The sequence below is a fragment of the Pygocentrus nattereri genome, chromosome 4, assembly GCF_015220715.1.
Source record: "Pygocentrus nattereri isolate fPygNat1 chromosome 4, fPygNat1.pri, whole genome shotgun sequence".
Classification (NCBI taxonomy): domain Eukaryota; kingdom Metazoa; phylum Chordata; class Actinopteri; order Characiformes; family Serrasalmidae; genus Pygocentrus; species Pygocentrus nattereri.
The window spans coordinates 17,988,392-18,014,419 of record NC_051214.1 but is presented as its reverse complement, the minus strand read 5'-3'; the positions used below and the strand labels follow the sequence as shown (position 1 = coordinate 18,014,419).

General features: G+C 40.6%; 1 protein-coding gene across 1 annotated transcript in view; it reads left to right on the top strand.

Annotated features, from left to right (window-relative positions):
* coq8aa (coenzyme Q8A, genome duplicate a) overlaps positions 1–26,028 on the top strand; it is a 50,145-nt gene that overhangs the window by 19,262 nt on the left and 4,855 nt on the right. Inside the window, exons 5-11 of the mRNA XM_017701040.2 lie at positions 4,597–4,671; positions 12,763–12,888; positions 17,399–17,484; positions 17,581–17,721; positions 17,880–17,961; positions 21,093–21,186; positions 24,994–25,135. Of these exons, the coding sequence (XP_017556529.1) occupies positions 4,597–4,671; positions 12,763–12,888; positions 17,399–17,484; positions 17,581–17,721; positions 17,880–17,961; positions 21,093–21,186; positions 24,994–25,135 (746 nt within the window). The remainder of the gene's footprint in view (positions 1–4,596; positions 4,672–12,762; positions 12,889–17,398; positions 17,485–17,580; positions 17,722–17,879; positions 17,962–21,092; positions 21,187–24,993; positions 25,136–26,028) is intronic.

The window sequence follows — 26,028 nt, the reverse complement described above, 5'->3', positions numbered from 1 at the left end:
TCTAATGCTGGGAAGAAAGCCTAGAGTAGAACAAATGTGGTGTAAATAACACCACAAAATAAGTATATTTTTATGCCTAGTGAGTAGGGCTGGTTGATATAACAATAACTATTGCAATATCACTTTCCTAGATAGAAATATAAGACTTGTTTGATAAATATTTGATTATAATAGAGCATTTTCACACAACTGAACAGTTTCAAACGGACCAGACGGCTAAAAATAATGTTTTCTTTCTTGCGTTATGAATATTGCAAAAACTACGACTGTGCTTTTCCAGCTGGTAAAAACAGATGACCCAAAACTTTCTCCCACTCTCCCATGACAGACTTGTGAAATATTCTACTGATTGACGAGTGTTTGTCGTGTTCTTACTGTAAAGGATGGTTTAAAACCGAAATGAACCACTATGGAATTCTTTATTGTGATCAAATTTCGGCCATATCGCCCAGCCCTACTAGGGAATTTGTTTATCTGTCTGAAGTAGATGAGCTAAAAGGATTATAATCCGGTGTTACGTAGATAATCAAAACTGTTTTTTAAGACTAGAAGGTGACTGTTGGTGCGGTCATTGTGAGACCCAGGTTTACACACTTTCACTAAATCGAATAATGCTTTGATGTGTTTGTATGTTCACCAGTGCCATTGATTAATTCTCTGCTTAAAAAAGCTTACGCTGTGATTAGGGCCGCTCTTAGTCCACAATTAAACGGTTGGTCATTGTTCAGTCCAGTTTGCTAATATAATATCTAGTGTACTAGGCAGGCCGTTTTTTTAGTTTACATTATTAAACTACAGTGTTATTATACTTACCAGGTCAGTGTAAAGTCACATGAAGCTCTCCACGTTCAAATCAAAGTACCACCATATTACCACCATATTGCCACCATATACACCGACAGCCAGTTTCATTAAGGACACGTTTTTGTATCTGCTCTCTTATCAGCTGCATTTAACATTGTTAATTGTCCTAGTCCTTCATCAGTGGTCACAGGACGCTGCCTGCTGGACACTGTTGGCTGGAAATTTGTGCTTTGTGGACTATTCTCAGTCCAGCAGCGACACTGAGGTGTTTAAAAACTCCCAACAGTACTGCTGTGTCTGATCCACACGTATCGGCGTAACACATGCTAAGGCCCAAAACATGCGATGACTGCGCTCACTCAACACACTGCAAACTCTCAGTCCTTCTGTACAAACTCACCATGAGACTCAAATGCTCGTCTGCTATGGCAGTTGAGAAGAACGCTGGGGGTGTAAGGCTGTCGTTATAGCTCCCCTTGCTGTAGCGCTCAGATTGCAGCTTGTGCTCATGTCTTGTTATGAAATGCGTCATGACACATTTTTTCAACACAACTATGCACAAAACCCCATCTGTGGAGCTCAAAGCATCTGCGTTTGCAACCTTGCGTGAAGTGTGTTTTAGGCCCAACACTCCACCACCACCTTAGTGTTACTGCAGTGCTGAGAATGAGCCACCACCCAAATGGTACCTGCTCTGTGAGGGTCATGGGGGTCCTGACCACTGAAGAACAGGGTGAAAAGTGGTAACAAAGTATCAGAGAAACAGAACTACAAAGGTACTGATAAAAGGTTGGACTCCCTTTTGCCTTCAGAACTGCCTTAATTCTTCGTGGCATACTTTCAACGAGGTGTTGGAAACGTTCCTCAGAGATTTTGGTTGGTTATTTCAGTTACTGTTGCCTTTCTATCATCTGGAACCAGTCTGCCCATTCTCCTCTGACCTCTCACATCAACAAGGCATTTTCGTCCACACAACTGGAGCTCAGTGGATATTTTCTCTTTTTGAGACCATTCTCTGTAAACCCTAGAGATGGTTGTATGAAAATCCCAGTAGATCAGCAGTTTCTGAAATACTCAGACCAGACTGGTATCAACTACCACGCCACGTTCAAAGTCACTTAAATCACCTTTCTTCCCCATTCTGATGCTCGGTTTGCACTTCATCAAATTGTCTTGACCACCTCTGCATGCCTAAATGCATTGAGTTGTGGCCATGTGATTGGCTGATTAGCTGTTTGTGTTAACAAGCAACTGAACAGTACCTAATAAAGTGGCTGTTGAGTGTATATAGTAAGTGGAGCTGATAAAATGGACAGTGTAGATACAAGGAGGTGGACTTCAAGAAGGGGCTGGTCGGTGTGTGTCAATAAATACACCACTGCAGTTCACTGCTCTATGGAGTTTATGAAGTGGAACATTCTGCAACTCATCGCAGAGATGCAGTAAAGATTACAGTGTCATTAATCAGACTGTGATAATGAGGATGTTTTTAATGCCTGGGTATGTCCTTGAGCCTTCGCGCACAGAGGATTGTTGGAATATCTCAAAGGAGGTCAGTCTCCGTGCCTGAAGTGTGATGTGTTGTTTGACTGCCCCTGGACGTTCCTCTGTGTTCTCCGCCATGCTTATTTTTTTGCTTGAGTTCTCCGCCAGCGCTAAACTATCCAGACTGCAGCTCTGTATAATGATTTACCAGCACTGACCTAGAATCCCACCAGCCCAGCCGAAAAGATGGGAAGGGACTGGAGGTTAATCTTAAAGGCAAACCAATTGCCTAGGCTCAGTTAAATACACCTAAACATGAAGATTAGTTCGGGCTAAGTGGTCCACTCTTGTCTCCGCTGCAGTGGCTGTGTTTTGAGGCTGCCTGCTCTCATTCGCTTTCGACTCCTCCTGAATTTCACAAATCAGGGTTGTTACGTAACCTCACGATTACATAACATGCGGCTGTTGGTGGAGGCAGCAGAAACTTGGTATTGTTTTTGTGCTACGCCCTGGGAAACATGCTGACCTAAGCACCATTTATCTGTGCTATTTTAGTTCCTTTTGTCGTGTTTACCATGCTCATGTGTTTGTGGTACGAAGCATTGCATTCTGTTATAATAAACAGCTCCAAATACCAGTCATTCATCCAGAGCGCTGCCAGATTGCAGGCTCTTACTGGCTGATCATAGATGTAGAGAGGCTAAAGCAGCATTGTGCAGTTTTCCCTTATAACAGTGTGAGAACAGGAGCTGCAGTGAGCTGGTGAGGCATTAGAGGCAGATTAGGTCAGTGTGCTGCTAGGTTAATTGTGGTGAAGCTTCATAAATGGCACAGGTGGCAGTGATTTGGATTCCACTTTATATAATATCTGTGACGTTGGGAAGCTTTTCCAGATTACCCCGACACATACAAATTCAGATATGAGCAGAACCATCTAGAACCCACATGTCAAACACAAGTCAGGCCTGTGAAACAGTCCGATTGGGCTCACGAACGTCTTTTCTATTCTTATTAGTTTCACCCCGACATGCACTACACTCTCCAGCATGCACTGCAACACTGCATTCTGAACCTCTTCCTCCAGCAGCCGGCAGTTACACTAAAGGAACATGTGGTGTGGAGTTCAAGCAAATAGGCAGATAAATAATGCCTAATAAGGTATTTTATTAGGGTCCAACCACATGTGTAGGACCCTCTTCTCCTCCTTTTCCTCCTCCTTTTCCTCCTCCTTTTCTTCCTCTTCCTCCTTCTTCTTCTCCTCATTCTTCTCCTTCTCCTTTTCCTCCTTCTCCTTTTCTTCCTCCTCCTCCTTCTCTTCCTCCTACTTTTCTTCCTTCTTCATCCTCCTCCGTCTTCTCCTTTTCCTCCGTCTTCTCCTTTTCCTCCGTCTCCTCCTTCTCTTTTTCCTTCTCCTGCTTCTCTTTTTCCTTCTCCTCCTTCTCCTTTTCTTCCTTCTCCTCCTTTTCCTCCTTCTCCTTTTCTTCCTCGTCCTCCTTCTCCTCCTCTTTCTACTTTTCTTCCTCCTCCTCCTTCTCCTTTTCTACCTTCTCCTTTTCTTCTTCCTCCTCCTCCTCCTCCTCCTCCTCCTCCTCCTCCTCCTCCTCAAAAACTTGGTGAGTAGGTGTAGTTTGTGTGCGTCCCGCTAGGGAACAAAAATGACCTTGATTGGTCAAAGGGGGGCGCTATAGGGCAGCAAAATGTGTTTTACTTCATAACTTCTAAACCAAGCTGTGTAGACATTCTCTTTCCTCCGAATTTCTTGGGTCAAGCCAAACAACTTTGCCATTTGGACCATTTAGTTCTGCCCACCTAGATTTTTATTTTTTTTGTTAATTTGCATAATATGCCAAACCTATTTTTGCAAACTAGTCCTACGATTTTCACTCAGTCATATCTGGTAAAAAAAAATCAGGAGTCTGTTCATCAATATTCATCAAAAACATGTTGACTTTTGTAATCAGTATGGCAGTCGTATGCTAATTAACCCTTCTGACATAATTTCTAATTATTTTTGACTAAATATTCAATGCCTGATTTGCTACTGATGTTTTGGCATGTTTTAAATAAACAATGGGCTTTGGGTTCAGTTCAAAGTGTAAAATTAAAATAGAGACACAGTCGGCCAACAGATTTACTGCGATATTTAATACGGCCCTTTTAGTGGTTGAGTTTGACACCCTTGGTGTGGAAGAAAATGGAAAGCATTTAAAAATAATGACTTTGTGAAGTCTTGTGTGTCCATGTTCTGCTGTGTGTCCATGTTCTGTTGTGTGTACAGTGGGTTCCATCTTCCTCTGTGTTTCACAGGCCTCGCAGTGGGTCTCGGCATCGGCGCATTAGCTGAAGTAGCCAAGAAAAGCCTTCGTCCAGAGGAAAAGAACGGTAAGAACTTTCCCTGCTCTCTTTGTTTTCCTGCTCTGGAATTTTTGTTAAAAGGAGAATTTTTCCCCCAACATGGATTGAAAGTCTGGCCTTTCTTTTTATGTTGTTATAAATGTGCTAAAGCCTTGGGTTACTGCACGACTTTTAAAGTCTGAACAGGTTATGAAAGACTGGGCGTCTCTACTGACAGGTTTTTTTGGGCGACTGAAATATTAATGATTAGGGGTCACGCACTACTGAACTTCTCAGCTGCTGCTGAACCGAATGTCTCACTGTTGGGCAAACTGCTGTTTTCTCTGCTGTTTGCGCTGAAACATTAAAGAAGCAGCAGGTAAATGTGTTTTAGTAAGGATCACAGATTTAAATGTGATCAGTTTGGCATTTTTAGAGTTTTAGATGTACATAAACTCAATTGTGCCTTAAACTCGGCTCATTACAAAGCTCCATTCCACACAAGAGAAACTTGTCACCAATGTCACCGCCATATTTTCTTCTTTTGTGCTCTGTTTTCACTGTTAGAAATAAAGGTACCATGCAGATATGATTCGTTCCTCAAGGACAGGTGTAAATGTGCAAACAGTGTAAATGTTCCCTCAAAGCTCCAGCAGTGGTTTTAAGGTCTGATTGTGAACCTTAAATCAGTTTCTCCAGGTGAAAAGTTGGTATTTGTGCCTTTACATAACCAAATGTTTTCAAACCGAACAGTAGAATAAAAGTCTGGAGGCGAGGCGGGGTGTGTGGAGTCAGTACAGCTTAGAACATATCATTTCAGTGGATTATGGTTCAGTTATGCTCCCTAACTAAAAAGGTACTGAGATGGAGCCTTGAGGGACCCAACCCAGTGACGAGAGGGGAACTGCACCAGAGACAGTCTAGTACCTCTTTTTTTTTCCTGTGTGTGTTCATTGGCTGTTGCAGGAATCCATTCAGATTGAGTCGTTGACCAGTTTACACGAGACTGCACTCTGAGTCGGGTTAAAAAAATGATAAACTCCAACTGATCTGAAACGTGATCAGAAGGCCAAAAATCTGAGCCTGTGCCGCTCACACATCATGATGTCAAGTCAAACTCAAGTCAGGTCAAAGTATTTATATCTTGCTTTTTATAGCAGGTGTTGTCGCAAAGCAGCTTTACAGAAAAATCCGGGTCCGAGCCTCCAGGAGGGTCGCTAGTGGCGACAGTTGCAAGGAAAATCTCCTGATCCAAAAAAGACTGACCAGCTTTACTCCCATCCTACAGTGATGCCTCAGCCTTCTCTAGAATGAGTTTTTCGGCTTAAAGGTTTAGGCCAAATCCCATTTCACCCCTTGCCCCTACACTTGCGCGTTCACGTCTAGGGGTCAGGTGTCCCGACTCTTGTTGAGATAGAGGGGTGGGGTGAAGTGTTGGGGCTACATGACCCTCCAAACGGAGGTTTTTTCAGAGACTCAACAGAGAGTTATGAGGAAAAAAAACTGAAAAAATGGTGAGATGGAGAACAAGAGACCGAAGAAACCCACAAATGTGAGAATTTGTTTAATGTCGTGTTGATGTATTTTGGCCATTTTTCTTCATAACAAACATAAAAAAATCACTAATAGCATGCTGATGTCACAGTAGCTAACTTTCATGTTCCACCTTAAATAGTCCAGCAGTTCTGATGCCCGAAGCACCAGAATGCATCTGCTACTCCATTTAAGGTGGAACGGGAAAATCTGAACAAGAATCTGGTGAATATCTGACTTCAGCTTCATATCACTGAAGAATCAGGAGTGGGTGATGATAAATAATCACCCCCCTCTTTGAAGGCGCATGATGCCCTAAACATAACTAAAGCCCAGTAGTGAGGAGCTGAACTTTACCCTTCTCTCCTATCACTGTCGGGCCGGGTCACCCACAGAGCAGTGCTAGTAGCTATTAACCACAGCATCACCAGTCAACACATCAGTTTCAGTCCCAGATGCCCCTTTAACTGCATAACTCGGCTAAATGAATTGTGTATTTGTTGGTTCTGAGTTTCTGTTTATACCTCTGAAGCTGTAGGAGGTAAGTAAAACTTTATTTATATAGCACTTTTCCAGAGTGACTCACAAAGTGCTTTACAAAGTACTTACAAATAAAATACAAGACAATTAAGATCATTATTATTTACTCAAGTAAGTAATACACACAGTTTAAATAATGCACACAGACTTATAAAGCACATTGATCAAAAGCTGTTAAAAATGCAAATAAAAAAAACAAGAAAAAAAAGTCTTAACGTTTTTTTAAAAACCTCAATTGATTCAGAGAGTCTGACATCAGTAAGAAGATTATTCCACAATTTTGGAGCATAAACTGCAAAAGCCCGGTCCCCCTTTGATTTTAAGTTAGTACGTGGAAGTAATAACCCCTGATTTGAAGACCATAAAGTTCTCGCACCATGAAGAGGACGTAAGAGCTCAGTAATGTATGCTGGAGCCTCGTTATGAACAGCCTGATAAGTAAGCATTAAAATTTTAAAATCAATTCTGTAGCTTACTGGCAACCAGCGTAGAGAAGCCAATACCTGTGTAATATGTTCCCTACGCTTCGTCCTAGTAAGAAGACGAGCAGCTGCGTTTTGAACAAGCTGTAGACGAGCCACCTCTCTCTGACTCAAACAAGTAAATAAGGCAATGCAGTAGTCCAAACGGGTGGAGACAAAAGCATGAATAATTTTTTCAGTAAGTATCAGAAAAGGGCAGGAAATTTCTAATTTTATTAATATTTCTAAGTTGAAAAAAGCAGGATTGAAGAAGCTTCTTGATGTGTAAGGAGAAACTGAGGTGAGTCAGAAGTCACACCAAGATTTCTCACAAAGGGCCTTGCCTTTAAACCCACACAATCAATAGCTAACTGCACCTTTTTGGACATTTCCTCAGAGCCCACAATTAAAACCTCTGTCTTTTCATCATTTAGTTTAAGAAAATTGAGACATCCAGGTTTTAATGGCTGTCAGACAATTGGTAAGATTAGCCAATCTACCAGTGTAATTTCGTTTGACAGATAGATATATCTGTGTTATCATCAGCATAAAAATGAAAAGAAACATTAAATCTTTGAATAAGATCACCTAAAGGGAGCATATATAAAGAAAATAAAAGTGGACCCAAGATAGACCCTTGAGTCACCCCACTGCTGAAAGATGCAGGGGCAGACATCCTGTCACCCACAGACACCAAAAATGACCTGTTTGATAAATAAGAATAAAACCATTTTAGTGCTGTCCCAGAAATTCCAGCCCATTGACTCAACCTTTCCAATAAAATACCATGATCAATGGTATCAAATGCTGCGCTTATATCCAAAAGAATTAAGTGATACCTCACCAGCATCAGCATGCATTAAAAGATCATTTAAGACTCTCAGAAGAGCTGTCTCAGTGCTATGTTTTGGGCGAAAGCCAGATTGAATTTTTTCCAGAATGGCATTATCTTTAAAAAAAACTGCATAAGTTGAACTGAGGCTGTCTTTTCCAAAATCTTGGAAATAAAAGGTAATTTAGAGATGTGCCTAAAATTATTAGTTTGATGAATCAAAATTTAATTTCTTAAGAAGTGGTACAACACACTTCATGTTGTTTTCCTGACTTTTTTTAAAAAGCTTAAGAGATGCATTTGTAATACGCAATAAGCAAGGAGCAACAGACGGTATAACATCAAAAGGGGAAGAGGAAGGACACCAGCCTTGCACAACAGACAGTAAATCCTCCAGAGAAATTGGTTCAAATTGATCAAAAAGAACCATATTACAAGGAGGAAGAGAAACCATTGAACTACTGGGTGGCAAAACAATGCTATCTCTTAAGTCACTAACCTTATCTATAAAAATGTAGAAACTTTCCACAATCAATGTTGGAAGCTGAAGCAGTTAAAGAGGCCCCATTTATCAACTGATCAGGAGGTCTTTCAGAGACAGGTGAGTTGCTGAGCCTTACTGCCCCGACCGCTGCAACTGTTGAACAAGAATTGGGGCAAACCCTTTCAAGTGACCTTTCAACAACTTTCCTAAATTAGCTTGTCATCATGTCTTCAAAGACTGACTTAATGTAGACCCCAGCCACTGTCTCATAACACTCTCAGAACGGTGTGTAAAACAGGAATACCCAGACGTTTTTGGCCCACTGAGCTGGAACCTGTAATCAGAGCAGAAAGCTTAGAATAAAGGGAAATGCCATGTAATTTATACCTCAGTCAAAATACAGCTTGTCTGACAAGACTAAACATAGTCATTCCACATGTACAGTCTGAACAGTCCTGCTGTGGAATGTAACTGTTGCATATTGAACGAGCATTAAAGATAAGGTGTGAAATACAGGGTCCTGGACTGCCTAATTAACCCTTTAGACCTCCAGAATGTCTTCTTAATGGTGTCCATTAGTCAGAAAAAATAGATGTAATGAAAAATAAATGAAATCAGAAAAAGTGATGTTTTGTTTAAGCCTGTGCGGCTCCTCACAGCAAGGAGGGCCTGGGTTTGATTCCCCGGCCGGCCGACCAGGGTGGAGTCTGCGTGTTCTCCGTGTCTGTGTGGGTTTCCTCCAGGTTCTCCGCTTTCTTCTCATAGTCCAAAGACAGTGTCTGTCTGTCTGCCCTGTGATGGACTGGCAGCGTGTCCATGGTGTATCCTGCCTTCCGCCCCATGACCACTGGGATAGACTCCAGCGTCCCCCTGAGACCCAGATGGATAATCGCCTTAGATGTGTGTGTTTAAGCCTGATTTACGTGAGGTAGTTTAAAAACGAATGCCTGCTATCCCAAAAGTGAAGGAGTGAAATTTGACCCCTTAAACCAAAGACACGAAGGGAGGTGTTTGATCTGGATTAAACACTGGGAGAAAAAAAAATAATTCTTTTATTTGTTATTAGCTCATAGAGTCTATGGAGTGGATTAAACCCACATTGTGAGCCTGAAATCCCCATAAGACAAATGGAGAATGTTGACAGTCTAATCTACCGGTGTATATAGTCATTTTCTACATATGTTAGTGCACATCTGGACACTCCACACTGGACACTTTATTGGTTACCCATATCTGTACATATTTATTCATTCAGAGGTCATCATATATCATAGATATTATCACAGATTTTAGTATTTTTATGTGTATATGTGCCTGTAGAGAGAATCTGGTATATTTATTCTTATTTGTCTACACCCTTATTACTATTACTGTACTGTGTTGTGTGTCTGATACTGGCTGCTAAATTTCCTTCGGGATGACTGAAGTCAGTCGGTCGTGAAATCTAGCATAATTACTATCTACCAAACATTGAAATTATTTAATAAAACTCGAAGAGGCATAATCAATATAGAACTATCAATAAAACTCATACAATCATACTAGTTTTTCTCCAAACCGCCATCAGCAATTGTTCAGTTTAATATTTTCATTTTTGACTAATTTCTGTCAGGCAACTATTATCACCTTATTTATCACCTAATTTATTTAATTAATTATCACATCAGAGTGGGACATGCAGGTTGATTGTAAGCATATTTACCTCTTTTAACTATTGTTTTACCTTTATCAACATCACATATTACAGCTGAGAAGACAAGAAGGTTCGCTGGCGGTTTTGGACGGTAAATAAAATGCCTGTATTTATATATTGTGACATTGTGACCACTAGTTTCAGTCACCACCACTGTAAAGAAACCAGATTTGGAACCATTTCACATCAAATCGCTCTAAATTACTCGCTTGTTGTTAATTTATGTATAAATGTTGAAAAATTGGTGGAAAAATTCCTCTTTGAAGTGCTATAATCCGGTTCAGTTCTCAGTAAAAGAAGATGCATAAAACAAATGGGCTTCTATCTGCCCTGAGTAATCTCACCATCTTTCCTGAATTGTGTGGCCACATTGACAGTGAATGATTTTTAAATGAATACACTTGAATAGCCAGTAATACCTTCAGTAGATCTTTACCATAAACTCTGTGACTTTTCCTTTTGAATCAATGCTGAAGATTTGAGTTTCACAGTGAGCTGTGGTCTAAAGTTGTGAAGTCTGCTGGACTAATCTGAGGGCTGATTAGCCTCGGAGTCTGGCTGGATGCAGAAGAGGCCGTCAGCTAAGGCCTGTAATGAGATCACAGAGTTAGATGCCACATGTGTGGGTTAATGAGAGACTTTAGAAACACACACGAGTAGCCAGACACGCTGCACAAACTGTCTGTTTTTATAGTGGATTACCTTGGATTCCCTGGTTCAAAGTGTTTGTTTACCTGGTAACAAAAGCCAGACATACTATAAATATGATGCATATGCTTGGCAAATGTTTGACCTGCATTAAACTGAAAACTGTATTATTATCACCACCCCCAAACCCCAACCCCTCTGCAACAAACACAAAATATTAGACCTTTACTTTATGAACTTCATTGTGCATAGATGATCATTCCAAATATGATGCCTGCAACACATTCCAAAAAGTTTGGACAGGACTAGTGTTGGGTATCATTTGAAAATGTTTGATACTGATGCTTACAATTTGATATTGATACCATAATGATACTTTTTTTGATATTTTTTTAAATCTAATTGTGATAAAAAAAATACAAAAAAGAAATTATTATTATTATTATTATTATTATTATTATTATTATTATCATTGTCTTTTCTACTGCACTCTCAGAAATAAAGGTACTAGACTGTCACTGGGATGGAACCCTCAAGGCTCCATCTCTTTAGTCAGGGAACATAACTGAACCATAATCTACTGAAACGATGTGTTCTAAGCTGTACTGACTCCACACACCCCGCCCCGCCTCCAGGCTTTTATTCTACTGTTCTGTTTTAAAGCATTCAGTTATGAAAAAGTACAAATACCAACTTTTCACCTGGAGAAACTGGTTTAAGGTTCACAATCAGACCTTAAACCTGCTGTAGAACCTTTGAGGGGACATTTACACTGTTTGTACTTTGATGAACGACAAATGTACCTGAACAGAACCTTCATTTCTAACAGTATGCTTACCAGGCAGGTATATCTCTGGATGGGGGCTGAAACTTGGGATTTAATGCTTTTTTCATCTCTCTGAATAAATAAAAACACAGAGGAAAAACGTATAAAACAAATGATCTGTCCTGTGTGCCCCACATAAACCAGGGCGATTCATCAGTCGACAAGGTCGCTCTTCTTCCCTCCTGACTGACATCCTTTTAGGTGCCTCTTAGGTGTCCAATTTCGGTACCAAGCCATAGACCGAAGCATGTTTACCGCTACCTACCACTGTTCATGCTAAGTGTCTGAAGGGTCAAAGCTCACAGGCTTTAGTTGGTTTTTATGCATAGAGATTTTTCTGGATTCCCTGGATCTGTAGAGGGTAAAATCCTTGCATATTTCGTGGCTAGATGGTGAGCCTGTCTGTGAAAACTAGGCCTTTCCAGGATGCTCCTTGTGTACCTGAGCATGATTACATCATCTCTTTAAAAATGTTTTCTGAATATCTAACAATGTTCATAGAATTAGCGAATTAGTATGTGGGTCAAAGTGTATTTACAAATCACATATTTCTGTTTGTATCTGTGTAGGTTTTTGTTGAGCAAAATAGCCTCCAAGAAAAACTTATTTTTCAGATTTACCACTTTTTTTACCATTAATATTACATATTAAAGCTCAGAAGACACGTGTAGATTCACTGGTGGTTTGGGATAGTAAATAAAATGTGTGTATCTACACTTGATATTGTGGCTGCTGGTTTGGAATCATTTTGCACCAAATCGCTCTAAATGGCTTGTTTATGACGCATTAATTTATGCAGAAATGTTGAAAGACTGCTGTTATTCAATTCAGTTCTCAGTTCAGTTCTCAGCTGAAGAAACAGCTTTTTTCCAGATTCATCAAACAAAGGCTCTTCTTTCTGCCTTGAGCAGTCTTTCCATCTTTCCTAAATCATGTGGCTTAATATTGTCATGCCTGTACAGTAAGAAGTTTAAAATGTTTTCGGAATATTTAAGTGTTCATAATGAATTGGTATGGGGGTCAAGGTGTGTTTACAAATTGCTTCTTTCCGTTTTGACTTTTATTTGAATCGAATTTGTAACTGCATTGCCCTGTTTTGAAGTAACCCCTCTGTTCTTCCAGGAGATAAGAAAGCCGTCCTAGACTCCAGCCCCTTCTTATCTGAAGCCAATGCAGAGCGCATTGTTAGGACGCTGTGCAAAGTGCGTGGTGCGGCCCTCAAACTAGGCCAGATGCTCAGCATTCAGGGTAAGTAAACATGTTCTGAACATTAGAAACACCACAGCATCTGACATTGTGATGGCCTTAATCGGTAGGCCTGCTGTCTGCTGCTTAGGTGGTCATGGCAGCTGTGATTTTAGCTCGTTCTTGTGGCTATGTGGTGCTCTGTTAATGGTCAACCCCACTTAGTATCACTGGCTGGTTGTGTCATTGTCAATGAGAGAGATGTTACCAACACTCCCGTTTGGATAGGGGTGGATTGCGGGGGATGTTGGTTACGTCATGGATTAAAATGAAGTTTGAGACTTGTAACTCGAACTTGTTCTAGATTTTTGTTTCTGATGTCGAGAGTACCAGCCACACACAAGTGGGCTGTATTTTTCCAGTGGGCACAACCTAAACCTTGTCCTAGGCTGAAGGCCAAATGGCATTTTATCACAACTGATTATCTTTTATAGTGTTTGATTTGTTAGTGAGGTTACATTTGAATGTTTTTAGGGGTCTGCTTTTTTGCGTTTGTAACATAATTGCTGAACATGGTGTTTTAATTGCCCTGCATTGCTAACATGATTTTTAAACTTGCATCAGTGATTTTAATCTGATGGCGAGAAAAAAAGGTACAGCGTGAAATAAAACGGTGATGTGGCTTTTAAGGTCCGGATGAATGCTTTTTCTGAATGAAACACAATAATCAGGAAGGATCTCTGAGCTTCTTGCTGAGCCATTTCACTCAGTTTCTAATTTGATTCTTAATTTAATGATTCTCTTTTAAATTGTTTTAATAATGATTTAATTATGGTGTTTTTTGTAAAGCACTTTGAATGACAACAGTGTTTGACAGGTGCTATATAATATGGGGCAGCGGATGTTAGGGAACTGGCCCTGTAACCAGAAGGTTGCCGGTTCGATCCCCAGAGCCGACAGTACCCAACTGAGGTGTCCTTGAGCAAAACACCTAACCCCCAATAGGATAGGGCTGCCCACCACTCCGGCCAAGTGTGCTCACTGCTCCCGTGTGTGTGTGTGTGTGTGTGTGTGTGTGTGTGTGTGTGTGTGTGTCCGCACTCACAAGTGTGTATGTGGTGTTTCACTGCATGGATGGGTTAAATGCAGAGGTGAAATTTCCCATTGTAGGACTAATAAGGGTCACTTAATCTTTAATAAATAAGCTTGCCTTGCCTTTGTTCGTTGCATAGGCATTGGAAAATGGGCCACTAAGCCTAGACTTACAGTTCAATAACTACATCAAAGCAGCTCAAAGCCAAGTACGCTTTCTTATTCTTTCCACATGGGACTGTTTTGTGTGTTTATACCCCTCTGAGTCAGCATACAGGTTTTGTCAGGCTTCTTCCTGCTTGATCTTCACCGAACTTTACTTGGTCGTCTCTCTGATCCTGCCTGTAAAACAGTTTTGCTCCAAGCTGTAGCTGCGTAAGGCCAGCAAAAATATGCTGCCCTCTTGGCCAGCTGCAGCGGTCAAGAGCCTCAGTCCATGAAACTTGACCCAACATTTTACTTCACATTTGCCAAGGCCTTCAGTTTGTGAATGTGGGTTATTTCAAATAGACATTCCTGCATGTGTAGCCACGTTTACATGCAGCCTAGTAATTCATTGATAATCCAACTTATTCCATATTCCATATATACACCTCAGTCTGAATAGTCTCGTCTGATTGAGGCCATTTGGAATACAGTTTCTATCTGATTAATCTAGATGGGTTATCCTGTAATTAATTTGTTAAATAAAAGAATAATATACGTGTAAACGTCTGTATCCGATTACATTTCCTATTAGAAAGTTTAAGTTCTGCTTGTGCGTCGCGTCACAGTGAGAGTGGAGGCGGAGAAGAAACTGGTCTGCAGAGGAGACAAAGTTTGTGCTCTGATCTTTAAAAGACGGCGGTGGGACGGACGTCCAGCTTATGTGTCTCAGGACACGACGTCTTCCTCTCAGCCTTCTTTAATAAGGACGTGAAGGACATTTTCCTGAGTCTGACATCATTTTAAGGCAGTTAAAAACATTGAATTAAACTTTCAAAATGAAACCTGCCACAGTGTTTTAAACGTGTTATCAAAAACTGTAATATTGATTAAAATAGAACTTTTATTAAAGATTCTAGACGGTTGTAACAACATGGTCAACATGGTCTGGATTACTTTTGCTGTCTCCTCAACGTCGTCATAACTTTCTGAGGAATTGCATTTCAACGCTGTGACAACGTAGAGAGCACCAAGCAGACACCAAAACCTGACTGTGTTTGCGGGGCCATCAGAAATAAAGCCTGATGGTTTTGCTTCCCGATGGGAGTTGGCTTAATGGTTGCAGTTAGAGACCATTAGGAAACGATCAAATGTGTATGGAATCAGTTCCAAAACACCTGATTAAACAATCAGAATTCTTTACACTGTGATATCAACCCATCAGGAAAACGGAACACCATTGGCGACTACTGAAAACCACCAGGAACTGACTAATTTAATGGTTTCTATGACTTTTCAACTGGTAGAGACATTAAATCTAACTCTCAGTTAGACTTAATCGTGCTGTCGTTAATGAATCGTTAATTCATTCGTGTTAGATTCAGTCGTGCTGTGGACGAAATATTAAGTGATGTCATCAAGCAGTAGCAGCCAAAAGTTACTGTGCCTCTCCTTCTCATCCCTTCATCTCATGTCACTGGGGCTGAGAGTGCATCTGGCTGAGGGTGCATGTCTGCAGCCAAACTCTTGACTGGATTGGCAAAAATCTTTGCCTGTAAACACAGACAGTGAGACACAGTCTCCTCCTTCGCCCACACCAAAATACGTCTTCCTCTTAATGGATGTAATTTTTGAAGAGTGCCTTTCTGTAAAGCCTTCATTCACCACCATCATGTGTTGCGGTTATCCTGACAGAATGAGTGGTGGACTTGCTAAAGCTTGCTATTGTCAGGTTCAGGTTCCTGGCTCCTGGCTCCTGGCATTGTCCTGCGCAGCTCTCGGTCGCGTTACAGTCCTACCATAGGCCAAGTTTAAAATAAGCCAGCTGCCATGCTGAAACGTCTGACCTTTTACTTTGAAGTGCTGTGAAGCTGCTTGTCGCTCACAGTCGGCACAGTTCGCTTTTAATAAACAAACAGCTAGGAGAAGCTGATGCAAACTGTTTATGGCTGTGGTTAAAAAGAGGAGCGAGAGATGAAGTTGTCCTGCATGGTTCAAGCAAAGGCAGCATGCCAAAGTGCTTAATAGCAAAGATTAATTCTCAACCAACCGTTCAAATGGAGACCGATATCAGTCCCTTGATATGAGGCTCATGTTTATTTTACTTCTGAGAAAAAACAGAATAAACTCAGTAGCGCCACACGCCTTCTGGGTTTAACCTGTTTATCCATGACCTTACACTAAAACCCATGTACGATCAGCGTATTGCCAGTCCAGTGTTCTTCTGAACTCCTGGCAGCTGGTTGTGTTTTGAGTTATCTCTCCTGTTTATGCGCTGTTTATCTCTCCTCACGCCCCTTCCACTATCCTTCACTCTCTCCTTCTCATCCCTTCTTCTTTTGGTGGCTCTTGGCGAAACTCTCACTGCTTAGCAGTATAAATCTGGCCTGACTGTCGTCTCTCTTACAGCCTTTATTAAGCCCCATTAACATGCACAGGCTCCACCAGCACCGGACACAAGCCTCTCTTTTACCAGAAGCCTATTTACAGCGAACTCTGCGTTCTGGTCGATTTGTCCGTCCTGGTGCTGGCGAAGATGAAACTGAAACCTCCAGGAGTGACTGTTACTCTTGACTCTGTTTTGATTGTTTTGTTTGTCTCTGGATGAGCCACATGAAGCATTGTAGCACATGGGTGAGTGTAGAAGAGTGACCTGTTCAGGTTAATGTCTCATAGAGGTCTCATTTAAGAGAGATTTGTGAACAGCCAAACAAAGAAAATCTGATTTAGTGAGGAAATCAAACAGCGTACATATGCTGCTGTTTATTACATACATTTAACGTTTAGTCTTTTTTTTACATTGCAACAAACAATACGAATCAGGAGGGTTGAGTTGAAGCAAATGCATAACCGAAAGCAAATGTTTTTGACACATTTGTTAAACAATGTTAGAAATAACATTTTCCTGCTTGTTGCTTAGAAAAAAGACAATTTAATTGTTTATTTGACATTTATATATGGCTGTTATTAGTCTCAGATTTCGTGTGTGTGTGTATGTGTGTATATATATATATATATATATATATATATATATAATGTGTGTGTGTGTGTGTGTGTAAAATGTAATCATTATTAATTCATCCATCCATCCATTCATTTTCTAAGCCGCTTAAATTTTGTTTATTCAAATATTAACACTTTTCTCAGCAAATAAACGCAAACTACACAAATAAATAGATTTTGAAAATGTCTTGGGTGCCTAAGACTTTTGCACAGTACTGTATATGTGCACACACAGCTTTGATATGCCACAAAACGTGTATAGAAAGGATATTAGCATTGCTTGTGGCCATTGTACCTGTCAGAATGTGACGCTTCTTCTCTTTTTCCTCCTCAGACGACGCCTTCATCAATCCTCAGCTTGCTAAGATCTTTGAGCGGGTTCGTCAGAGCGCCGACTTCATGCCCATCAAACAGATGACGGTACAGACTGACTGAACACGATAAAATATACCTTTTGGACCTTCTGCTAAGCATGAAAAAGATGACTAACACGTATGCTCATCTCTCCATCCACAGAAAGCTTTGAACAACGATCTGGGCCCCAACTGGAGGGACAAACTGGAGATGTTTGAGGAGAGGCCTTTTGCTGCCGCCTCCATCGGCCAGGTGCATTTGGCCAGGATGAAGGATGGTCGAGAAGTTGCCATGAAGATACAGGTAAGGCTAAAGAATGTCATGAAAAGGTGCCTCTGAAAATGTGTGCACTGAAACCAATCAATAAGCCTGTAATTTACTTCATTATGCTGAACACAGAGGAAGCATAATCATCACCATGGCCAACGTGCATGCCTTAACCAGTTATCTGTTTGTTTTAGTACCCTGGAGTTGCACAGAGTATCAACAGTGATGTAAACAACCTGATGGCTGTCCTTAGTATGAGCAATGCCCTGCCTGAAGGTGAGATTTATTGTTTTATTGTTTACACATGTCTATTTGTAAGGTTTATTATGGCAATTATAGCCAGAGAATGCGCCCTTTACTTTGGCTACTTACTGACCTGTGTGATCTGTGTTTAAGGACAATTTTACACCATTTCATCACTCTGCCCTAAATCCCTTTATTCTTGTATTTAGTGAATAGAAAGAATGGTGTTTAAAAAAATCTATAAGTTCCTGGGTTCAACAGTATTTTCATCTTGAAATAGACATACTTATCAAATGACACACCACCACCATGTCAGTTTTACTGCAGTGCTGAGAATAATCCACCACCCAAATAGTACCTGCTCTGTGAGGGTCCATGGGGGTCCTGACCACTGAAGAACAGGAGGTGCTCATGATGTTATGCCTGATTGGTGTGTGTACATACACTATATTTCCAAAAGTGTTCACTCACCCATCCAAATCATTGAATTCAGGTGTTCCAGTCACTTCCATGGCCACAGGAGTAGAAAACCAAGCCCCTAGGCCTGCAGACTGCTTCTACAAACATTAGTGAAAGAATGGGTCACTCTCAGGAGCTCAGTGAATTCCAGCATGGTACTATGATCGGATGCCACCTGTGCAACAAGTCCAGTCGCAAAATTTCCTCACTACTAAATATTCCACAGTCAACTGTCAGTGGTATTATAATAAAGTGGAAGTGATTGGGAGCGACAGCAACTCAGCCACGAAGTGGTCGGCCACGTAAAATGGCGGGGTCAGCGGATGCTGAGGCGCATAGTGCGCAGAGGTCACCAACTTTCTGCAGAGTCAATCACTACAGACCTCCAGACTTCATGTGGCCTTCAGATCAGCTCAAGAACAGCATAGAGAGCTTCATGGAATGGGTTTCCATGGCCGAGCAGCTGCATCCAAGCCTTACATCACCAAGCGCAATGCAAAGCGCGGAATGCAGTGGTGTAAAGCGCCGCCACTGGACTCTAGAGCAGTGGAGACGTGTTCTCTGGAGTGACCAATCACACTTCTCCGTCTAGCAATCCAATGGATGAGTCTGGGTTTGGCGGTTGCCAGGAAAATGGTACTTGTCTGACTGCATTGTGCCAAGGTTGGTGGAGGGGGGATTATGGTGGGGAGTTGCTTTTTCAGGAGTTGGGACCAGCCCCTTAGTTCCAGTGAAAGGATCTCTTAATGCTTCAGCACCAAGAGATTTTGGACAATTTCATGCTCCCAACTTTGTGGGAACAGTTTGGGGACGGCCCTTCCTGTTCCAACATCACTCACACAGTGCACAAAGCAAGGTCCATTAAGACATGGATGAGCCAGTTTGGTGTGGAAGAACTTGACTGGCCTGCACAGAGTCCTGACCTCAACCCAATAGAACACCTTTGGGATTAATTAGATTGGACACTATGAGCCAGGTCTTCTCGTCCAACATTAGTGTCTGACCTCACAAATGCGCTTCTGGAAGAAAGGTCAAAAATTCCCATAAACACTCCTAACCCTTGTGGAAAGCCTTCCCAGAAGAGTTGACGCTGTTATAACTGCAAAGTGAGGGCCAACATCTTATTAAACCCTATGGATTAAGAATGGGATGTAATTTAAGTTCATATGCATGTGAAGCCAGACGACCGAATACTTTTGGAAATCGTGTGTGTGTGTGTGTGTGTGTGTGTGTGTTAAAAAAAAAAAAAAAAAATATATATATATATATATATATATAATGTGTAAATAATATATATTATACACTTGTGTGTGTGTGCACACACACACATACATATTTAATATGACCAAAATATTCATGGTTAGAGGAAATATCTGTATCAGACCTTCCATTTATCAATCACAAAATAAAACATCATACAAGTTTCCGCAGTGCGCTCATATCTCTATTTATTTTAAGGTGGTGTTTTTGAAGCCTTCCTTTTATTCTCTGGTCATAAGAATATCATATGTGCAAGTATAGTGCAGTAAACAAATGCGCTTTCTTAAATACACAGTGAACTTAAAATGCAGTGTCGGTTTACTGTCCATCTGTTGTCCTGACCAGTGTACCCTCTCGCTCTTCATCTACAGTTGTCAGCGCGTTTATTAATACGAGGTTATTCACGGATTTATAGGTTGCAACTAAAGAGAGAACGTTTTGTGCTGGTGGGTGAAGAACATGGTGTCTCCGGCTGCTGATGTTGACTGATCTGAGTCAGTCGGAAACTTGTATGTACATCTGTGATCCAAGAAGCTGGCCTGAAATCAGAGACTTGAGGGCCACAGGGAGTTCAGCTCGCATGTGAACAGATAGAGTTGGGTCATTGTGCTGGGTCACTGTGCTTGGGATACTCTGTGGAGGCCTCATTCTCGCAGCACAAGATCAGTGTTTCAGGGCCAGAACTACAACTCTGATGAGCTCATGGGTCACTATGGCCCATCAGCTAATATGTAGGTTATTCATATTTTTTAGTATTACGGTTTTAATAGTTAATGGGAAAAAAAACCTGTATTATGTCATTTTATTTATTTATTTAGCTTGTTTATTTATTTAAATGAATTATCACTGCATCCTTCGAAGCTATATCTATAAATTTTATTTGGGTATTCTTTTCTTCCTGTCACTTTACACAATTGGTATATTGTTACTGGTGCCACAAAACACATTCTGTTGTTTTGATTCACAAGACATCAACAGTTAAAGGTAATATCATCCAGTCTATTTTAATTGAACAAAGCGAAATAAAAATATTTTAAAAATGGTAAAAATTTCACACAGTACTTTATATGTAACTGAAAATCAACAGCAGTAGTGTATTAACAATAGGCACATTTTTAGCCACGGCCACATTTTGGCTGTATTGAAAAATGTAGGGAAGACGAGAAAGTAAGTGTATCGTATCGAACACCCTACTGATGGGGTATGTAGTCAGATAGGCTTATATTGGGTCATATAACGCTGAAATGGGGATCTGCCCCTAATTTGAGAGAGTGATGTCTGTCTGTAGGTTTAATGTTAATGAAGGAAATTTGTAGACCGTCTCGCACAGTTTGAATTATTATATTTACATCAGTTATTCTTATTAATTGATAATATATTATTGATCCAGACATTTAACTCTGTCTAAGCTTTTAAAACTTGCCTGTTGTTGTTTGTCTGATCAGGTCTGTTTCCAGAGCACTTGATCGACGTGATGCGGCGTGAACTGGCTCTGGAATGCGATTACTTAAGGGAAGCCAAGTGCGCCCGCAAATTCAAGTAAGTTTACCACCAGGAAAAGTTTTGTCCTCTGCTAAATCTTAGCGTTTCCACATGGCATGAATCATTTCCCTCATTTCTCAACCTCTCTGGACAAGTGTGTGCCATCTCTTGACTTTTGCCCTCCTTTTGTTCTTTAACTGGCATATGGCTGAACTCAGCTGGCTTTTCCTTGACTGCCTTGTCATACGCAGTTAATCTGAGGCATGCTTCATGGCGTTGTGTCCTCTCAGGAACATTTGCACATGGTATAAATAAACAGTAGAGTATTCCGAATGATTGTGCACTTCTGGAATGGTAACCCTCTGGCTTCATAGCTCAGGACTAAGAATAACGCCTCCCAGCTTTCGGGTCTGGCGTCGGGTTTCGATGACCTGACGTGAAGGAACTGTGCCTGTTAACTGCCAGATAGTAAATATAGATAAACTTGAACTACCACGCAGTGACAACAAGGCTACCAAATGCCAACCCCTCCGCCCTCTCTTCGGACCCCTGGTTCAAGCCCGTGCCTTTGATGACATACAAAGGGAATGATTTGATTTACATCCAAGGAAAGGAGTAAATGGAATACAGTTACTTCCAAGTCCTAATGGGAAGAGAGGACATGCATGAAAGACGACCCCTCACCCCACCTTCAGCTTCATGATTCTAGCTCGACCGAGGCCTGAGCTGGCAGAGCCAGAGGAGGCCAAAGATAAAACGGGGCCGGAATTTAATGTCCTCAGGTTTGAAGCCCAGAGAACCTAAATGAGTGATGACTTGGGTTAATATTGGTCTGTTGTTCTTTACACTGTGTAAAAATTTCATGGTCAGTGCCCCCAAATAAACAGCCCAAAATTACTTGGGGGGTGGGGGGGGGGGGGGGAGGAGGACTAATTCAGCTGGTGTTAAAGCTTGGTTATTTTTTATATTATTTTTTGCATTCAAATTTTGATGGGAGCTTAAAATAGTCCTGAAGTCCCCTTAAACAAGGTCAGATAACCTTAACCTAAGCGGTTACAGTACTATGTGAAAGTTTTAGGCATCTAAGCAAATTTTTAAACAATTGACCTCAACAGTGAGTTTTTCACAATATACATTAGAATAAAGTCATATTCATAATTCAAATAAACATATGTATCATTAATTATTATTCTGTAAATTCTGAGCAAATAAATACAAACTACACAAATAAATAGATTTTGAAAGTGTGTCTTGGGTGCCTAAGACTTTTGCACAGTACTGTATATAGTTTTTCATTCTTATATTGAGCAAAGTGATCTAACATATATTTTGGGTGGCAAAAGCATGTGTACCTAGAATTATCACTTTGGTAGAGCGTGTAGTTAAAGCCAGGAGGTTTGATCATTTGCATGACAATCAAATGTGCAGACTGTTGACCCTATCCTACTTAAACCACATTGATCTGACCACCACCATCAACCTCTGGCCTTTACTGTACACATTGTCAGCACAGGGCATGTCACAGTTAAAGGAGATTTCTGAGGACCTCAGAAAAAACAGTTGTCAGTGCTTTGTAGGCTGAAAGAGGTTCCAGAACAATTTTCTGAGGCGTTGGGACTTGGACGATCCACTGTCAGACAGATAGTGTATGGATTATTTTCAACCTTTACCTTTGCTGGAGTGGTCATCCATCCCCAGGCATATAATCTGGGAGATCACAAAGAATCCCAGGATAACACCTAAGGATCTGCAGACCTCTCTTACACTGGCTAATGACTGTGTTCATGTTTCCACCATCAGACAAACACTGGACGAGAATAGTGTGTATGGGATGATGGCACGGAGGAAGCTACTGCTCTCCAGGAAGAACATTGCTGCCTGTGTAAAGAATAGTACTGAAAGGTTATGTGGACAAAGAAGACAGAAGAACTTTATGGCTTAAATGAGAAATTTAATGTTATGGTTGGTAGAAACCAAATGCTGCATTTTAGCATAAGAAACTCATCCTAACTGTGAAACATGACGATGGCAGTATCATGCTGTTTTGGGGCTGTTTTGCTGCTTTTGGACAAGGACAGTTTGACATGTGACAAAGCTATGAATTCTGGATTGCATCAAGAAATTCTACAGGATAATGTAAAGGCATCCATCCATGAACTGAGCGTCAACAGAAGCGGAAAGAAAATGACCCCAAAAACAAAAATTAGCCTGCAAAGAATGATTGAAGCAGGTGAAGTTTTGCAATTTGGTATGGCCGAGTCAAAATCCATACCCAATTATTTAAGGAAATGTTCTGTAGGGAAGAATTGGCTGATCAACAGTTACAGGAGCCATTTGGGTGAAATCATTGCTGCTCTAGAGGGTCACAATGGTTAGCTAGCAGAGTTTCACAGACTTCTACCAACAAAGACGTTTATTATTGGAACACTTTCTTCTGTGCATTAAATAAAAAAACTTGTAGATTGGCTTTATTCTTCTGTAATTGTGTTCATTTTATTGAGTTCTTTTCATCTTCAACCCCATTTCCAAAAAAGTTGGAACACAGTGAATGTAAACAGAATGAAATAAAAACAGTGAAATGATGTGCAAAACATTTAAACCCTATATTTCATTGAAAATGCTTCAAAGACAACATATCAAATGTTGAAACGGAATAATTTTATTTTATTTTAATAAAATTATAAAAAATAAAATACTTATTAATTTTATTGTTTTTTGAAAAATATATGCACATTTTGAATTTGAGAGCAGCCACACATTCCAATGAAGTTGGGACGGGGCAACAAAAGGCTGCTAAAGTTGTGTAATGCTTAAAAAAAAAAAAAAAAACGTGGTTGATTGGCAACAGGTCAGTAACATGATTGGGTATAAAGAGCGTCTCAGAGAGGCGGAGTCTTTCAGAGGTAAAGATGAGACAAGGCCAAAAATCAGTATCTGCTGGCCGTGATCTTTGGGCTTTCCGGCAGCACTGCATTAAAAACAGGCATGATTCTGCAATGGAAATCACTGCATGGGCTCAGAAACACTTCTGAAAACCACTGTCTATAAAAACAGCTCATCACTGCTTCCACAAATGCAGGTTAAAGCTCTAAAACACAAAGAAGAAACCAAATATAAACAGGATCCAGAAACGCTGCCACCTTCTCTGGGCCTGAGCTCGTTTAAAATGGACTGGTTTAAAAAGGGGAAGTGGGAAAGTGTTCTTCAGTCCGACGAATCAACATTTGAAATTCTTTTAGGAAATCATGGACACGGTATCCCCCGGACTAAAGACCACTCAGTTTGTTATCAGTGCACAGTTCTAAAGCCAGTATTTGTGATGGTTTAGGGGGGCATTAGTGCACATAGCATGGGTGACGCGCTCATCTGTGAAGGCACCATTAATGCTGAATGATAAATACATGAATCATTGAATATTGTTTTTTATTTACATTTTGCACAGTGTCCCAACTTTTTTGGAAATTGGGCTGAATTTTATGACATCTGATCATATTTAAGTCACTTTTTAATGTAGAACTTCACATCAAGCAGCGCTGCATGTCTTCAGTATGTTTTACACAGCAGTCGTTATTTAGAGTAGGTGCCGTGGTGGTTTGTATGTACATATATTTTTCAAAAAATAAAAATGGTGCTGTTGGTGTCGGTACTGGATCATTATAATTCCTCTGCTGTAACCAACTGTACTTTTTACAGTACCAACATCCCTCTAGGGTCAGAGATTCCCAAGGCTTGTTAAATAAACCACATTTTCCAGCCATCTGCTTTTCAGTGAGTCAGCACCTTGCATCAGCGCCGGGCGGTGCGGCGCGTGCAGTTTGGCACGGGCCTTTTCCCCCACTAACTGTAAGCTGTGTTTTTTGGCAGGGAGCTTCTGAAAGGCCACCCTTTCTTCTACGTGCCTGACGTGATTGATGAGCTGAGCAGTAGGCACGTCCTCACAACCGAGCTGGTCTCCGGCTTCCCCCTGGACCAGGCCGAAAATCTCACTCAGGAACTTAAAAACGAGGTTGGTCCAGCGTGATTCTGCTCAAAATGATCGTTAAACAATGTGGATATATAATATAAAAACTATTTGTGGTAGTTATTTTGACTTTTTAATGTATATTCAACATTGATTGACAATTTTCTGGTTGAGAATCACTCAGACATTGAAAATAGTGTGACACACAGGAAGAATTTATAATGCACTTTATTCATGGCATTAGCTTAATAACTCAAACTTCCTATTCCTTCAGGTGTAGTAAAAGGGTTCCGTATAGTACAAAAAGGGTTCTTTGACTAGCAATAATGGATAATAACTACTTATCTTTTAAGGCAAAACTGTGTCTGTGTGCCTTTTTATAAAATTAAACAAAACATTAAATAAATGGGGGGGGCTGCATTAATGGTCACTGTGGTGGTCACACGTCACTGGGTGGAGGGTACCTTTAGTTAGGGAACATAGTTGTACCATGTGGTGGTGGTGGTATTGGTATTGGGTGTGTATATATTTATTTGACAGTCTTGACCATATACTAAAAAAAATATGTGTCTTCATTCACAGTGTTTGTACCTTGATAACCAATGTAACTATCACCAGTAATGGGCATTAACTGGTTTGCTCAGACAGCTGTGAACCCTTCAAAACAGTATACAGCTGCTAGATTGAAAGAAAATGTGACATGTATTTTAAAGTTGTTATTATTATAGGTTTTGTAATTATTTTTTAATTGTTTTTCAGGTGAATAAAGAGTTACATCAATTTCACATTCAAATAACATCAATAACTATGAAATCCCCATGTACAGCTTCGTCTATCATTTTTATTTAAATACAGCTCACTCAGTTCAGAAACATGGATATCGTCACGTTTATGCCATTATGCTTCCGATGTTCTCCTGCTTGAGCTTTTTCAGTGCA